This window comes from Colias croceus, chromosome 1, assembly GCF_905220415.1.
Source record: "Colias croceus chromosome 1, ilColCroc2.1".
Classification (NCBI taxonomy): Eukaryota; Metazoa; Arthropoda; class Insecta; order Lepidoptera; family Pieridae; genus Colias; species Colias croceus.
In genome coordinates, this window is record NC_059537.1 from 10,136,735 (window position 1) to 10,150,664 (window position 13,930).

Below are 13,930 nucleotides of genomic sequence, written 5' to 3' on the forward strand. Positions count from 1 at the left end.
ATTTGTTTACCATAAATAGTGCATATTATAATACCTGTTTTTATAGGTTTTATGTAATGAGATAAACAAGTGTTGGCGTAAAAATAATGGTAAGGTTCTGCTTAAACGTTAATGTTATTTACATAATAGGGATAAGTTGACGGAAATGGGGGTAGTCAATTTTCTCTGATAATATTTCTTTTCTCTTCTGTGCCAGATAGTCTGCGAAACTTACAAAAGCACCTACAAACAGGATCAGTTAAAAGTTAAAAGCAAAGTCCTTTCCATGAGGAAATAGACGTTATGCAATATTATGTAATAGGTAGCTATGCAGGGATGTCTTTTCACTACATACACTACATACATAATATAAAACAAAGTCGCTTTCTCTGTCCCTATGTCCCTTTGTATGCTTTAAATCTTTAAAACTGCGCAACGGATTTGGATGTGTTTTTTTTTTTAATAGATAGAGAAAAGAATCAAGAGGAAGGTTTTAGTATACAATTTATTAGTTTTAGACAAAGCGGACGAAGCCGCGGGCGGTAAGCTAGTAATTCATGTTATAGTTATGTCAAAACCTTGTATGCCTATTTTGGTTAATTATCACAAAATCTTCATGATATTAATTATAATGAATAAGTTCAGCGTATAAAAGACGCCTATAAGGATTATTCTTATAATGAGAACGTAGACCATGACCTACGTATTACTAGGTACGTATTAGACGTATTACGCAGGTCATGGTACTATAGTAAATAACTTTTTAAATAGCATGGCTTGCTATTTTATTGATATTTATCGCCACGAGATCTATATGCCTGAAAAGAAAAAAGAAACATCTAGTGTCTAGATTTCATATCAGGAATATATAGTTGCGAAACATAACACGAAAGGTTTCGCTATTTCCACATATAGTTAGTATGAAACGAACTTAATTATATTTGATCTCCGTGGGGTGGCGGGGAGGTCTCATCTCAATCGCAAATCGGCCATCTTGCGCCCCCGGGATCGACCCCCTCCCCCCTCGTCCATTATACTTTTTAAGCTCCAATCTCGTTCATTTAAACGGTTGGCTTTAGATGGCAATCGCATTTTTCCACTGCAGGTCACGTCTCGACCCGTCTCCCGGTACCGAGGCTTAAATCAACAAAAGAAAATAATAAGATTCGTTCAAATTAAAAGTGTAATGTCGCGAAAGTGCGCGGGCGGTCGGTAATCCCGGAGCGTTCTTCATTAGGCGGGCTTTCGGAGACCGCTGAGCATCTCCAAGAATTTTTCTTTATTCATAACGAGGATTAAGAGAAATGCAAATGAAGCGAGGCGTCGGGTTCACTTAGCTGTGTCAACAGTGTCGCCCGTCGACGATTGCTTTATATATTTTTGTTATTTACTATTCAAATGATTTGTGCCAATCGTAGATATTGCATTGCAATTAAGTGCAAGTACTATGTTTAATTATAGTAATATCTAACAATATTTATTGTTAACAATAACACAATTATGTATTTATAACTGCTTTTTTAGACCTTTAATTCTGGATCTGGAAATAAAAGCTCTCCTATCTACTTAATCAAAATCAAAAATTTCAAAAGAATAAGTACTTTCAACATTACCTACCTGCAACTTAAACAAACTACCTAGGATCAAATTACAAACACGTGTTTTGAATTAGAGTTATATTAGAATAAACTTTATTGAAATAATTAATACACGGTAAGTTGGATATTCCAAGTAAATGACAAGGCATGAACATAATTTGTATTATGTTTATTATGGAAAGCATTTGTATCGAACTACCGGTCCGTTTATTTGTTCATCCTGTCTTAACGTTTATATTCCTCGGTACTCCTTGTAGCTGGTCTCGAACAAGTAGTGATGGGAAATATAAATATCGATAACTTATAATTACTATAAAAAGAAACATTTATTTACTATCCTTGGCATTTGTTTCTGTTTAAATGTGTATCTGGGCGTCATCATAACGATTTAAAACTTTTTAGTGAATATCAATTTGTGTATTTAATTATAAATGTTTTAAAAATTTTCAGAAACTCGTCGAGAACCTCTTGCCTCAACTACAGCCTACAGGCCTATCTACTACTAGATCTACTACTAGACTTAATAACATGTCTGTATTGTACCTACTTTTAAGAAATAGCTCTGTTTAATTGGTGCATGCTGTGTTAATCTTTAATTATTTACGTTACTTTCGGCAAGAACACATGTTGATGCCTGTAATATTTATATACCTAGTAAGAATCACTGTAAACAAATGTTGGTTGACCAAATAAATAAATAATAAATCTATCTACGAAATTTTTACTAGTATTAGCAGTGGACATATGAATAACGAATACACTATGCCTGTATGCCTGTATGCCTGTATATTTTTTCAATTCACACTAATTACACTGGTCTGCAAAAAAATTTTTTTTCGCGCTCCTTCTTATTTTTGCACAAGATTATTATAGAAGTGATACTTCTGAACAGAAATTAAGTTTTAAAAAATTTGTATCACGTCTAGATTTTTTGTAGTTTAATTAGAAAGAAACCCATTTTTTGTTCTAAGAATACATCGTTATTTTAATAATTAGGTTTGAATATTACAAACAATGTCAAGAAAACTATTAAAAACTATAAGATAATATAATTACACATTATATATACATTGTTTCAATTAGTAGTTTTCTTTTCTTTTAATATTTTATAAGGAGTTTCGCGACGAATCGATCAAGTAAAATCATCAATCTTTGCTGCCAACTTATTATCTATATTTTACTATATTTTCAGTTAGCTTTTCCGTATCTCCTCTTAAACTTCTGGTGAAATGTTTCATAGTGGTCACCGGATACTCTTTTTACAGCTTTAGTCTGCTTAATTTCATAATTTAATTCTTATCTAGGCTCCCGCATTTGCAGTCCCTAGAGACCACACTAAAGACTCGCGCTTTCGATGTTGCGTCGCTTAAAAATTCATAACACGTGATTCAATTTTGCTTTATGGTTGAAATTATTTACAAATTTTCATCAATATATCAGTACAATATAAAAATTTTACCAAATTATTAGGATAAAATCATCAACCGTCACCTTAAAACTTTACTTTGAACTGAGCGCAGCGGAGTCATGATGAGAACTACGGAAGCCCATAAATTCCCTTCAAATTAGAGTAAAAATAATGTCTTCAGTAGATATCGTTCTAGTTTTATAAATTCAAGTCATTTTTGTGATGAAAAATATAATAAAGACCGAATAAAATAGCATTATTGCAAGAGAGACTACCAAACAATACAGAATTTTTAGGTAATTAAAAACGACAATAAAAAAAAATTTAGACGTGATACAAAAAAACTGAAAGCAGATCTAGATTCAGCATGTTAAGATCTCCATGTTTATCATATTTTTATTCAAAGGAGGATTTCTTTGCAGACCAGTGTTATTATCTTCGATAGGTACAATGTACATATTATACTATTTGATGTTTTCTTAATTATACAGTGTACTAGCTTTCCAACCGCGGTTTCGCCCGCGTAGTGCAAGGAAATAAGCAGCCTACGCCCTACATCATTCTATAGCCGCCTATCTTCAGATACAAAAATTATGTCATAAACTCGCTTTTATACAACATAACAAATGATTTACAAGTAAGTAAAGAATGAAACATTATTAATTGATTTAGTTAATTCCATCATTCTATTAAATCTAATTAAAGCATCGATAAACCAAAGAACATCCCTACGCAACTCAGCCGAGTGTATTTTTATTCGGAATTTATATCTAGCAACGAATCCCACATTATTGTCTCGGAGCATTTATTTTGTGATGGGCATTAAAACCAAAACCCCTTTTTCTCGAAGGCGATTTCATTTTAGCTGGGTTTAGAAAATTTAAGGCCAGTCTTATAAAGCTTTGATTTCGCGGCGCTCTAAAGAGCCGGGAATAATTAATTTATTCTGCTATTATTCTGATTCTCCTTCAGATAATAATGGAAAGATATTTCGTATTTGTTTTATCGCTTTTAGATGGAGTTCAGTTTTATATTTTACTGGTAGGAATAAAGTGGGTTTAGTTATATTGATGCTATGTATATTATTATGTAAATTGTGATTGTGATTGTGAAACTCTTACCACCGTATACCGTCGAGTGTAAAGGTGTTTCATTTATGAATACATATTTGCATAGGAAAAAAATTGTTTTAAGCTGATCTTTATTAGTTCCAAATACTATCTGCAGATATAGGAGAACCACAGGAGAACAATTAAATATAAATAATCATGAATTTTTTTTATTTAAAATATTGCATAGAATAATAGTAGCTTAAGGTTATAGCGAGCTGATAGAGCCTCTTACAAACATCAACCCCTTTTTCACCCCGGGTAATAAAAATGAAGACATGAAACGTTCAAGGTTTCCCATTAATTGATATTTTTTCTATATTTGTAGCATTAGTATTGTTTCCAAATTCAGCACTTTTCCTTCATACGGATTTTCACTATCAACGACAACACGATATAATTTATAATTATTGTGTTTATGTTTTGTTTTTATTATGTTACTAGCTTTCCACCCGCGGCTTCGCCCGCGCAGTCTAAGAAAAACCCGCATAGTTCCCGTTCCCGTGGGATTTCCGGGATAAAACCTATCCTATGTCCCGGGGTAAAAAGTAGCCTATGTCCTTTCTCGGGTATCAAAATATCTCTATACCAAATTTCATGCAAATTGGTTCAGTAGTTAAGGCCTGATTCAGTAACAGACAGACAGACAGAGTTACTTCCGCTGTTCGCATTTATAATATTAGTATGGATTTAAGTACATATATTTAAGAATTCTTAGTATAATCCATAAGTATCATCTACGTACATTTTTTTATAATTATTCCCAAATGTTTGTAGTTACCTACAAATTAAATAGGTAACAATCAACTTTATTATTTTCCTCAGACGAAAGCAAAAAAGAAAGAAAGTTCATTATATTATTCAATATGGTAAAAGCATATTATGAAAATTTCGACAAGCACATAATATAAGAGCTTAGTAATGAGCCTGTATAAAGGTAAATAAACAGAGACTGCTCATATCGAATAATTTATTTACATTGACTAATGAAATTGATATATTTTTGCGTTTGCCGCCACTCGTAGGAATCAAAGCGAACGAACCGAGCTGCTGTGTTTGCACACTTGTTCATATCCAGCCATGAAATCGCCTAAATATCCCAAGGGTCAGATATAGTGGAGATGGTCTTTAAAAAATATATATATTGTCTTTTTTACAATTATTAAGCAGGTTTTTATTGTTGTTACTTGTTAGTTAAGTCTGTAGGTTTTGAAATGTAGGATAATGAGGATTAAACAATTAATTTATATTTTTATATGATAGGCTTAGATTTAGGTAGGTAAGTAAGTATGTGAAGTTTTATTTCATTATTTTATTTATACATAATTATTTACGCTTGCTACATTAATTAGCTACTTCATTATCGAATCTTATTTTTGAAATATTCTGTTCATTACCTATTGTTAATTTGTTACTATGAAAATGCGCTACAAAAACTTCCTTCTTTTGCTAAAAAGTATCTGAATTTTGTAATAATATTTACCAAGAAGACTATATTATTATGTTCATGTTTCACACCATATCTTTGTTAAAATGCAATAATTTTTCGTTGGTTATTAATCTATACTAATATTATAAAGCTGAAGAGTTTGTTTGTTTGTTTGTATGTTCGTTTGTTTGTTTTTTTGAACGCGCTAATCTCAGAAACTACTGGTCCGATTTCAAAATTTCTTTCGGTGTTAGATAGCCCATTTATCGAGGAAGGTTATAGGCTATATATCATCACGCTACCTATAGACCAACAGGAGCGGAGCAATGCGGGTGGAACCGCGGGGAACAGCTAGTTTAAAATAAAGCCATATCCATATTATACAGCACTAGTATCCACAGCTTAATTTGATTAGCGACCACAAGCCGCAAAGTGCTCACTCGATGAGCAGACAGCAAACTTTACCAGAACTACTGATATCGCTGTTTTAATCTTAATTAGCCGTTTTAATTACATTTGAATATTGTTGTTTAGTTTGTTTTAAATACAATTTTATAGAATTAACGTTCAACATTTTGAAATAGGATTTACTGATAACTGATGGATTAACTAACACATGATTAACCTACCTATACAACAAACACACAATATAAATATTACAAAATATTTATAGGTAATTCATGTAGGTACCTACTTAATTTGGTACCAATTAGTTAGGTATATCTAATAACACAGACCAAAAAAGAGAATAATTATTATTTATTATTATTGATCTTAGCACAGATCAGAGACTTCGTCTGAGTGAATGACTATAAATAGATACATAGGTATGTGCCTATGTTTTAATTAAAATAATTTTATAATTATTGTCATATTTTTGTCTCCGATTCTTAATGATTAGGTACCGTTTACATAATAGATTATATAGCAATCAATTTCTGTTAATTTAAAAATTCGAAATACTTTGTATAAAATTAAAATTAAATTACACATTATATATAAACATGTTTAATTGTTGTTGTCTTTATTTAAGGTCAAAATTTTTATGACTCGTTTATGTAGCGACATCTGTAGGTGAATAGAGTATATTATTAGTATAATATAATTGTTTGAAGCGCCATCTTTCGAATAAAACTTTAACTAAAATATAATGTCAGGTATGTTGTTCATAATAATTTTAGCACACTTATAGATGGCGCTGTAAAGTAGTTTCATGAGCAAAATATAAAAAAAAGAATTCCTTATTAAACCCATCAAGAGATGGCGCCATCAGTCAGAAATTTCTAATGTACATATACAATGTATTTTAATTTATAAGTTATATATTTATTTTTATTTAACCTAATTATTTTTAATTTTTCCCATACGTTGCGGTCACAGAACTATGTACAATGTACATATATCGATATAATAATATGTAGTTCTGTAATCTGTGGTCGCGGTCGGTCAGGTGCCGTTTGAGATTCGAGAGAGTCCCTTAATCGTGTCCTTTTAAATTATCCTAAATAAACTTACCCATCTTTTCACTTGTTGTGGTTTGTGCAACTTTTCGTATCGAATACCCATTTCACAATAACGGTTTCACGTTGATAGATTACCTAAAATTTACCGAAAAATAATGCTGAATGCCATAAATTTTCTTTTTAAATGTAGGATATTTACAAAAAACTAAATCTAATAATCTACCTATAAATTGTTTAAAAAACTAAACCTGTAAAATTGTACAGTAATTCTACCTTCAGAAATAAAGGTCATTAATCTTACGAGAATGTTAATGTTTAAATATTTTCCGTAAGACATGTAGGTAGGTACCTACTTACAAATATTTATTTCTTATTATAAAACGTAAACACGGGCAACCTTAGTATGTACTGTTATTTATTTTCATATAATTATAATTATTAACATAGCTTTTAGGTAAACGAATTGGAACTTAGATAAGCTCAGCCGTTTTGGAATTTGTATGTCACAAATTGACAGACACATAGGTACTTACCTACACATTTTCACCAAGATTTCCTAGGAAACGAGAAGAACACGAGTTAAATATATAATCTATATATCTAATAAGTATTTATTTTATTTATTCATATATCGTTTATTTCTTATTCTTTCATAGACATAGACATGGACATTATATATTATATATTATGTACCTACCTTCCTACGAATAACGATACGTGCGATAAGCGATACTGCGATCCTTGATTTGATTAATTTAGAATATAAAAAATAATTTGCATACTTAATTACACTAATTTCTACATAGGTATAACACACTCTCACACACACACACACACACACACACACACACACACACACACACACACACACACACACACACACACACACACACACACACACACACACACACTTTCACACACACTCACATACACACACATACTTGTTGTTGTTCGGGTTGAAATTTGCTATTTAATTCCCATTGTAATTTAAACACTATATAGCTATATTTCTTTGTTTTTGTCACTTACGTTGTTCGGATAATGGTGTACCTTGTTATTGGCGTACTTTATTATTAATTACTCTTTATTGTATTATAAGCTGCAAGGTACCTTTTATAAATAAAATAAAATAAAATAAATAAATAAATAATAGAATATACATGAAATAAAATATAGATGAAACCGAAATCCATGAATTAGGTACTATTAGGTATGAATGAATATGGAATGAATTCATTAATGAAAAATTATTTATTGTAACTAATAAATAAGAAGATGGACTACAGGAAGTCATGCATACTAATTAGTAGGTATATGTTATAGTAACACAGTATTACAATATATTTAGGAAATAATATATTGTAATTTGTAATACTGTGATAGTAATGTACCTACAAATTTCTTGAAAATACCTATTATACCGCTTTTTGGACCTTCATAGAGATCGGCATTATTTACAAACACGATAATATAAAAACGTATATAAAATCCCCCAAACGGTTTAATTTGAAAATTATTATGAATCGCAAATTTAAAAAAATGAAAATCAATATCGTGAAAAAAAGACAATATTATGAAGTCCTGCGGAATCTATTTATAAAGTTCGCGACCCCTAGAGGGGCGTTAGCGTTTATAACAATTATGACCCTCAACTCTGAATGTGTTAACAGATAACATCTGATGCAGAATCTAGTTGCAATTACGAGCGTGGTGACGAAACGTGGGTGTGTCACTTTCTTGCGAACTTTTGTGCAATGAAAACAAGATATCGAATCGCTGTTTTATTTATGCTAAGTCTAATGTAAATAATTATCTATGTAATTTCCGCAAATATTCGCGAGGATAAATATCATTAATTTGTTGATTATCGCAAATCGCAAATGGTTCATAATACACATCACGCCTGCGGTAATGCGTCATTGGGTACTATTTTAATGGATTTAAGAATGATCTTTAATTAGAAATCTCAACACGTGCGATGATTTTGTTAATTCCTATTATTTTCTCTTTTAGTGCGATGTAATCCTCTGATTAAATCCTCTGATTAAATCCTCTGATCCTAAGATTTTAATCCTCTAATCCATAATTACTTACGAATAAAAAAGTCGTAAGTTTATAATAGTCTATTGCATAATAATAAAGGAAATATTTTTCCACGTTTAGGTACCTACGTAAAGATGGAATAATAATGATGGATTCAATATTAATTTATACATAGGTGTAAATAGGAGTAATCGGTCAATACTTTGAATACAATACACATTCAATATATTCAAAAGGCCTTTCACCTTATTTACTCGATGAAAGGTAATTTTATTTACCTACATGGAGATAGGTATGTTACTATGTATTTTTTTCGTATATATACACCTATAACTTAAATGTACATAATAAACACATATATATATACAAATAATAAAGAGTTGTCTGTATTTTTTTCCGATTTTTCTTGTGTTCAGATTTTTGTGGTAGGTACAGCCTAAGGGTACAGCTATCTGCATCCTTATTTTATTTTAGGATTACGAAATAACTAAATAATAGTCTTAAATTATGAAACATCGAACTAATCAATATCTATAATAATAATATACACATTATGCCGAAAAGTAAAAGATATCTATTGAAAATTATGTTTAAATTTACCGCCGTTGCAGTTGAATCAGTTGTCCAATGAAAAAAATTCATAAAGTCTACTTAACCAATCAACGGACGATACGATGTGGTGTGATTTGAGGGCACGCGCTTCGCGGCTGATATTATTTTGCTTCATACCTAGCTTAACTTTTGTTTTAACAAATTTTTACACGTTTATAATTAAAATATATGCAAAAACTTTAAAAATAAACATCGTCTTTATTCATCAATAAGCTTGAGATAACGACTGCTTCGAGATGCCACAACATAGCACGATAAACGCTTTTCGTACCCCGCATCGTATGATCGTGGCGTCATATAAAAGCCCAAGAACGCTCCCCACTTCTAGCCAAACGTCAAATCATACTCTAGTGTGCGGTCGTTTGTGTCTGGTGAAATCAGTCTTTTTCGCGACGTTTCGTAAGCTAGAGTTACTAGCGTTAGAGAAGTGAATAAAAATAAGGGCGTGTGTGTTCAGTGATATTTAAACAAACATAAATAATACAAGATGTCTTTCAACACCGACATTTCGACTAAATTGGAGAACAGCAGGTACGGACGCATTTTTAATCGACCCCGTCCCTTTTGGTTAGACCTCCGCGTGATGCATTTATGATTAGCATAGCAAAGTGTTTTATTGATTAAGTTGTACATTAATAAACGCGTTGTATAGAAAATAATAATATTGATGCATACTCCGGAACTTCAATGTAACTGTGTTGAAATTCCTTTCACATTGACATAATAAGCATCATTTTTCAATGTACTGACGCAATGCTTCTGACTGTTAATTTTTGTCACGCTAATCATAGAGGCTTCAATGCATAAACGAAATAAATTTCATCTTCGGATTAGTACAAAGAGGTAAGGGATTACGAATCGTGTCACATCTGGGCGTGCGCCCTGAGATGACTCAGGGTACCTAATTCTTCCTTTAAAATCTCTAATAATTTTACGGTAGGTAGGTACCTATAATATAAATTTTAAATGAATAGAATATTACTACATACCAAATATTTTATTGAAGTCTTCATCTGATATCTGTATAATTTTAATTAAATGCTTGTTCAATGAACAATAACGAAGACATAAGCACGATTAACTGGCTACCTGTCAAAATAGAATGGTGATTTTACATCTCAGTCATACACCTTGAATTCAAATGAGTTTTTTTTTTTTTTATATTTTTCTCATGTTTCATGTGATTAACAATTTGAATGTGTAAAAAAACGTCATAATATAAGGTCAAGATTAACATGACCTATTTGAAAGCAAGGTGACACTTTCGTCAAGAGCTGCAAGGCTGTAATTCATATATATAAACATTCCATGTGATGATAAAATTTAATAAATTCATATTATATCAGAATTATTGTATAGAATAAAATAATACTATTGTATTCTTTTATTAACGATATTACTAAAACTAAAATGTTTACAGTTATCATAGTAGGTTTTAGACACATAAAGACAAAGGCATTCTTACATTATATTATAAAATTTATAGCTTGGCTATAGCAGAAACACTGCATGATATAATTCTACATACAGATTTGTTAAAGAATAATTCCTCATCCTAAATATAGTGTGTGGACATTGAGTAGTATAAATTATTACTTCTGTAAAGAAGTTTACATGAAAAAAACAATCATCAACCCGTCAGAAATTTTCGTCAACTAGGGCAAGGACATCATTCAATTGTCTTGAAGTAGTTAGTGGACATTTTAATGAATTGTGATTTTAAAATACTAAATAAGTATCAATATATTGTATGCTACAAACATAACTAATAATATATTGAGATAATTTAAAGTGCATCAAAGAGTTATCGCTATAATAGCGACACACCTAAATGTTAAAATGCTAACAATGTCCCAATAAAATAAAAGTAATCAAATAGAAACATATTATCCATACTAATATTATAAATGGGAAAGTATCTCTGTCTGTCTGTCTGTTACTCAATACGCCATAACTACTGAACCAATATGCATGAAATATGGTAGAGATATTTTGATACCCTAGAAAGGACATAGGCTACTTTTTACCCCAGGAAATAGTATAAGTTTTATCCCAGAAATGCCACGGGAACGGGAACTATACGGGTTTTTCTTTGAATGCGCGGGCGAAGCTGCAGGTGGAAAGCTAGTTTAATTATAAAATGGTATTGATAAATACAAATCACAAATTTAAATGTAAAATGTTTTGTATAAAACTAATCATCATTCGCTATTTCATGGCATAAATGTTATCGCTAATGAATTTATGAAACTTTTTTTAATACAATCTATATAAGTTATCAATTTAAAAAAATTTAATCTATAAATCTTACATAGAAAACGGAAATCTATAAACATAGTCTATGTAAATTGTTTCAATTATTATCAAGGAAATAAAAGCATGGAAAACATTAAGATGAAATATTACTATAGTAATATACTAAGAATGGAAAATATTATGTAACAGCATTTGTTCTTGTGTATAATGCATTGCATAAGTAAGCATGGGTTAAGTACAGCTTAGGAGCAGTATTTTTACATTACGGTTATTGAAGTATAAAAATGGACCTATGGGTTATCATTATGTATGTTTTAGACCTGCTTTTTCTAATAAAACACTTGTTTTGAAGCAGTTGAATAATGTTGTGACTAGTGAAGCCCCATGTCCTCTAGTGGGGTAAGGGGCAGATACATTATACATCTGTTTTACTGATCGATTTCTTTAGAGACAAGTAGGTGATCAGCCTTCTGAGACATTTTTTTCTATGTCTCCACCGGGAATCGGAACCCAGGACCCCTCGGTTTTACGTTCGAGCGTCATCCACTGCACCAAGGATGCGGTCCATTTGTATGACTAAACCATAGAAAAATCAAAGATTACATAGCGCTAAAGTTTTAAGAACATTTATAGTCTTATATAACAAAAGTGAAAGAATTTCTTACTTATTATATTGAGATGAGTAATTACCCCTTTCCTGATAATAGTATTATCTTTATAATTATGCTCTCATGCAATAAGTTGAATAATAAAACTTATTGCACCTAGTGATAATTTTAAGATAAAAAATGTAGTTTTGATATCAAACAATTCTATACCTGAGTGGAATATTCTACCGTCATTAAATTTATTTTATTTTTCTAAAGTACCTTTATATCATGCTAGTGTAACATGTGAGCAAAATTCTAAAAGTCTATTTCCATTGTTACAGGAACACCTTGCGAAAAATCGCCAGACATGATGACACCGAGTTCTCCAAAGAAAGCATCCTCAACGACATGGAGAAGTTCGTCAAAATGGTCAATACCATGGACGAGACCGTGCTCGTGCCGAGCAGGCTGATGAACTTGCAGCAAGAGGGTGACGATGACCCGTTCAGCCTATTCGCTATGCTGAACGACTTGAAGACTGAGCTTCTGTGGGCCGGAGCCGAAGTGGAGCACGTAGAGCGGGGCAGGAGAGTGTCCGACATGAGTGACACAGAGAGTGACGCGTCCAGTGCGGCCGGAGACTCCGGGATCGAGGGTGAGGACGAGAGGGAGTCGGCGGCCCGCGCTGCGGCGAATTGCAGGCGCCATCTCCGCGGCCTGCGCCGCTGCCTGCGCCACCTCACCGCCGCCGCCGCGCATCTCACGAGATCGTATCAAGAAGAGGTCGGGGCCCCTGTTTAAACTTTAAAATATACCTGTGATCAAACCTGCCCTGCACATGTTGTACATATAGGCTAACCGGCCCGCACTGTAAATATAGGTTATAGGGCCGGACGTGTGTGGAAATCTCAGTAAGTTATGTGGTTATTTAATAAACTTAAATGTCAATAAGTTTTTTGTTTTATTTGGATAATCTAAACGTAGCTTACTTCATCTAGACTATTGAGTAATGCTGATTGCTGACATTTTATACCTAGTATGACTAAGATCTATTAAGTAAACTTGAATTTGAATTAGAGCTACACATTCTACAGTTACACGGTTTTGTGAAATAACATGAAGTTATTTACAAACTAGATCATACAAGTTCAATTGACTATTTCAATATGAATTTCTTATTACACAATTAGGTACTTAAAGAAAACTATTTAGGTTTGTGTGTAGAACTATTAATTCAATAATATGTACCTATTTGATATCTGCTGGATAAATCAAAAAGACAGATATATGGTTAATTTGAATGTTAAACACATAATTAGTTACATAAATATGATTGCCACAAGACAAAGTGTTCACTAATCTTTACGAAGCCATATCGCTGATGTACATCGGTGTTGATAAAACATCACCATGCACTGTTATCTAAACTGTGCTCATAGTTAC

General features: G+C 31.9%; 1 protein-coding gene across 1 annotated transcript; it reads left to right on the top strand.

Annotated features, from left to right (window-relative positions):
- The first annotated feature begins 9,947 nt into the window (after positions 1-9,947).
- Positions 9,948-13,438, top strand: LOC123692182 (mid1-interacting protein 1-B). The gene is made up of 2 exons (XM_045636899.1): positions 9,948-10,172; positions 12,829-13,438. Exons 1-2 carry the CDS (start codon positions 10,129-10,131, stop codon positions 13,286-13,288), a joined length of 504 nt encoding a protein of 167 aa, XP_045492855.1. The 5' UTR covers positions 9,948-10,128; the 3' UTR covers positions 13,289-13,438.
- The last annotated feature ends 492 nt before the right edge of the window (positions 13,439-13,930 follow it).